We start from the raw sequence: 4898 nt of genomic DNA, 5'->3' as shown, positions 1-4898 counted from the left end.
TCAAAGGACCAACGAGTGGAAACGTTCACTACAATCAGTCAGATAGCTTTAGACGCACGTTTGGCCCCTTCGCACAATCAAGCCTTGGAATCATCAAAGGTGTCCATAAATAATGTCACATTTACCGAAGACGACATGATGGCATAGGAAGGTCGTAACAGAGCCTTGCATATTACTGTACGCATCAAAGGTTCATAATACAAAAGAACTCTTATCGACACCGGAGCATCCTCGAATGTCATTACTCTTAAAACTCTCAGGACAGCCAGGGTTCGACGAGACAAAGTCACACGATGGCCTACCACAATGACGTACTTCTAAGGAAACCAAACCAATACATACGGGTATGTCAATTTGAATATATCAGTAGAGCCTATCCATTCGAAAGTAAAATTCGAAGTGATAAAGAAAGAACCAGATTACCATATGATATTGGGAAGACCATGGCTTCATAATAATAAGATTGTCCCATCGACATATCACCAATGCCTGAAAACCACCCTGAATGAAGAAGTTGTTCGCATACCCGCGTCATTGTCTCCTTATGCACCGATTTGTGGCGTGGAACTGTTCGAACCAAAGGAGAACACAACGATCATTAAACAAGGTTTACTGCACTTCGCTCCCCACGTGGACGTCGATCAAAGAGGAAGACCGACTCGCATCACTGAACCAGTAGGCCAAGTATTGCGGCACGCCTCCGCTAACAAGACACGTTAACTCTTCTTCATCAAACGAAGGCTCAACTCACCTCCATATTAAGAGGGAGCGAACCTTTATGACGAGCCGGGACCAGCAAGGTAAAACTGTATATCGTCGCCGCTGTTAGCAATTAGCAGGGGAGGCTATCACCCAGTCTCTCCGCCCAATAGAATGCAATCACAACGACAAGCTGCAAGAAGAAGTACCGGATGCTCCGCGACAGCTACATGATGACACCGACTCCACAACCGATGAACTCGAAGTCATCAATATCGAAGACGAAGAATCTCCATGTCCTATCTCAATCAGTTCGACTTTACGTGAGGACGAACGCGCAAAGCTTGTAAACCTTCTCAAAGAATACCAAGACATATTTGCATGGACGTATGAGGAAATTCCCGACTTGGATGAAAAACTGGTCACCCATCATCTACATATAAAGTCTGGATCTAAACCGATCAAGAAATCTCCAAGGCAATTCAGACACTGCGTGGAGGAGCAGATCAAAATTGAGATTCAGAAGCTGTTGATTGCTGGCTTCATCAAGCCCATCCACCATCCTACCTGGTTAGCCAACATAGTTCCTGTAAAGAAGAAAAGCGGCCAAATTAGATGATGGTTGATTTCAGAGATCTGAACAAGTGCTGTCCCAAAGAAGATTTTACCCTTCCCAACATTGACATGCTAGTAGATGCTACCAGCGGACATGGCATGTTCTCTTTCATGGACAGATACAACGGAGACAACCAGATAAAGATGTATGAACACGATGCAAGTAAGACAACTTTTCGAACTCCTCTCGAAAACTTTTACTATACTGTGATGCCTTTCGGTTTGAAGAATGCTGGTGCTACCTATCAACGCGCCATCACTGCAATTTTTCACGATATGATGCACAAGAAAGTCGAAGATTACGTAGATGGCATAGTGGTTAAGTCAAAGACTCGAGCAGCCCATACTGATGTTCTACGACAAGTGTTTGAGAGGTGTCGCGAGTACAAATTGAAGATGAACCCTCTCAAATGCGCTTTTGGAGTCTCTTCCGGCAAAATTTTGGGATTCCAAGTCACCTCTGAAGGAATCAAGGTCGATCCAACCAAAACCCAGGATATTCTCACAATGCCCCCTCCGCAGACTATGAAAGAACTCCAAAGATTTATGGGCAAGGTAAATTATATCCGACGTTTTATACCCTTTTTGGCTCAGTTTATCGCTTCATTCACCCCTTTGATGAAGAAGGGAGCAAGTTTCGTTTGGAGCACCAGGAAAAAAGAGGCATTTCAAAAGATCCAGCAAATATTGTCGTCACCATCCGTTATGAAATCACCCATGCAAGGAAGACCGTTATGCCTTTACACCGCCTCTAGTGACACTGCTGTCGGGGCCCTCCTTGCTCAGGAAGATGATGAGGGGATTGAACATCCTATATACTACTTCAGCCATACGTTGAGAGATGCTGAACTCAGATACCCCAAAGAAGAGAAAGTATGCCTAGCCCTAGTTCACGCTGTGCAGAAATTCTAACATTATCTACTGTCGAACAAGGTGGTGTTAATATCCAGAGCTGACCCTATCAAGTTCTTACTCTCGAAACCATCCTTGATAGGAAGACCGGCCAAATGGCTGCTTCAAACGTCAGAGTTTGATATAACATGCGCACCTCCAAGAGCTATCAAAGGGAAAGCGGTGGCAGATCTTCTAGAAACATTCCAAGTAGAAGGAACCACCGCGCTACATGAAGACCTTCCTGGAGAGTTTCCCGAAATCTCTTTTATCAAAAAGGAGGCGTGGCTATTGTATTTCGACGGTTCTGCTACGCCTAGCAATAATACTGTAGGAGCGGGCATAGTTCTAGTGTCTCCAACGGGCGAAGTCTTTTCACATTCTTTCAAGTTGGACTTTCAATGCACCAACAATTCGGCAGAATACAAATCTTTCCTCATAGGATTGTCATTAGCCAAACAAGCAGGAGCCATACACCTGGAAGTAAGAGGTGACTCTAATTAAGTTGCTGGTCAATCAGATGAATGGGGTCTACTCACTCAAGGAGGTAACGCTGGCCCCTTATAGATCCGAGGCGCAAAAGCTATTGAACTACTTTGCCGATGTGACCGTATCCCATATTGGCCGCAATAACAACAAACACGCTGATTGCCTAGCCACACTGACCTCGAAGCTGCAATTTGAAGGTTTGGAAGAAACTTTGATTGTGAGGAGACGGACTGTAGTGTCAACATGGCTTGCATAATCTAAAGATGCTGAAATTGATGACTAGAGGACTCCAATCGTTCAAGAGCTAAACAGTTCACTCTCCCAAGGAAAGGTCAGTCTCAAAACCCTGCAAATCTTTTTCATGCTTTATGGAGTGTTGTACCACCGGAATCCAGATGGGTCTCTGTCAAGATGTCTTGGGGACGAGGAAGCGCAACTACAACTTAACCACATTCACAACGAAATTTGCGGACAAATGTTGGTAGTGACTCTTTACCGACGTCTCCAACGCCTTGGCTTCTACTGGCCAGATATGGAGACTCAATCTCGATCACTCCAAGGGTCTTGCTCCAATTGTCAAATACCGCCACACCAATTGGAGGTTTTCAACGTGAACCACACTGGGGACTGGCGAGAGCCGTATGTCAATTACCTTCGTGACAAAGTACTCCCTACAATAAATAAGGACGTAGCCAAAATGAAGCAACGAGCCAAGAGATTTTTATTTCATGAAGGAATCTTGTACGGCAAAAGCTTTGGAGGCGACCTATTATGGTGCCTGGCCGAGGTGGAGATCCCGATTCTGATGAAAGAAATGCACGAAGGCGAACACCAGGGAAAGAAGAAACTATTTCTCCAGATACACGAAAAATACTACTGGCCAACCATGAAAGACGATGCCGCTGCGTTTGTTCAAAGATGCAACGAATGTCAAATTCAAGGAAATCTTATTCATGTACCTTCTACTCCTTTACACTCGGTGAGTAGTCCATGGCCATTTTACAGTTGGGAACTTGACTTCATTGGGAAGATCAACCCGCCATCATCAAAACAGCACGAGTATATCATAACCACAACGGAGTATTTTAACAAGTGGGTTGAAGCCATTCCTCTACGAGGGACTACTGGAGCAACAATCGCGGCGTTCATTAAGGAACACATCATTTGTCGATTTGGCGCTCCTAAACATATCATTACTGATAATGGCACTCCTTTCGCCAACAAACAGGTACGAGAGTTGCTCGAAAAATATGGAATTAAGCAGGTCTTCTCCATCATCTACTACCCACAGAGGAATGAGCAAGCCGAAAGCACCAACAAAACCTTAATTCGGATTCTCAGTCGAACAGTGCATAATCATCCCAGGACATGGCATGAACAGCTACCAATGGCATTGTTGGCGCATCGGACGGCACCTAGGAGTTCTACTGGCGTTTTCCCTTACTCACTCGTCTGCGGTGCGGACGCGATTCTCCCGGAAGAGATTAAGATTCCGTCATCCAGGATTGAAGCAGCAAGTGGGGTCCACTGGAATGAAGCCGAAGCATCGAGCTCCAGGATTGCCGAGTTGGACACCCTATATTCCAGGAGAGATAAAGCAGAGGAACGTACTCAAACATACAGAAGCATGATCTCCAGAGCGTACGACAAAGCTGTAAACCCTCGAGTTTTCAAAGTGGGAGATTTAGTTTTGAAGACTGCCAAGCACATTCAGCAAGAGATGTCCACATCAAAATTCTCTTCAAAAAGGGAAGGTCCCTATGTGATCACCAAGGTTTACAACACTGGCTACTACAAGATCATTAAAGAGGATGGAGGTAAATTGGAAGCAGTCATCAATGGAAAATGGATCAAGGAATTCTACGCCTGACCATCGTTCTATATCTTGCCGCCTCGCAACGCAAAAATCAGGCATTGTCACTCTTCTCACGTCTCAGTTATTGAATTCTCCATTAATGAAAACATGGTGATGTAAACTCCATTCACTTAACAAAATCCAATGCAATTTATTTTCCAAAGCAAGGTTCAAAACCTCAAAAAAAAAAAAAAAAACGATCCAAACATCATTGTGCCTACTTATTCAAGACAAAAGTACGACTCAGAAAAGGCCGTCCAACAAGTTGCAGTTCCTTGAAAGCATCATTTTCAGACTCTCTTGGTACGTTTCAGTCCTACTCTTCAAGTCTCGGATCGCCTGCTCCACC

At 44.5% G+C, this 4898-nt stretch overlaps 1 protein-coding gene across 1 annotated transcript; it reads left to right on the top strand.

Moving 5' to 3' along the window:
- The first annotated feature begins 3580 nt into the window (after positions 1 to 3580).
- On the top strand, positions 3581 to 4564 carry LOC113291474. The gene is made up of 2 exons (XM_026541002.1): positions 3581 to 3922; positions 4076 to 4564. The coding sequence occupies exons 1-2, from the start codon at positions 3581 to 3583 to the stop codon at positions 4562 to 4564; spliced, it is 831 nt and encodes a 276-aa protein (XP_026396787.1).
- The last annotated feature ends 334 nt before the right edge of the window (positions 4565 to 4898 follow it).

The sequence above is a fragment of the Papaver somniferum genome, chromosome 6, assembly GCF_003573695.1.
Source record: "Papaver somniferum cultivar HN1 chromosome 6, ASM357369v1, whole genome shotgun sequence".
NCBI lineage: Eukaryota > Viridiplantae > Streptophyta > Magnoliopsida > Ranunculales > Papaveraceae > Papaver > Papaver somniferum.
The sequence above is the reverse complement of the archived record's forward strand: the minus strand, read 5'-3'. Positions and strand labels throughout refer to the sequence as shown.

Excerpts from the sequence above, each read along its gene's own strand:
- LOC113291474 (XM_026541002.1), top strand. The coding sequence starts at position 3,581 with ATGAAAGACGATGCCGCTGCGTTTGTTCAAAGATGCAACGAATGTCAA. Across the intron at positions 3,923-4,075 it reads CTCCTTTCGCCAACAAACAG|CTACCAATGGCATTGTTGGC; the intron begins GTACGAGAGTTG and ends TGGCATGAACAG.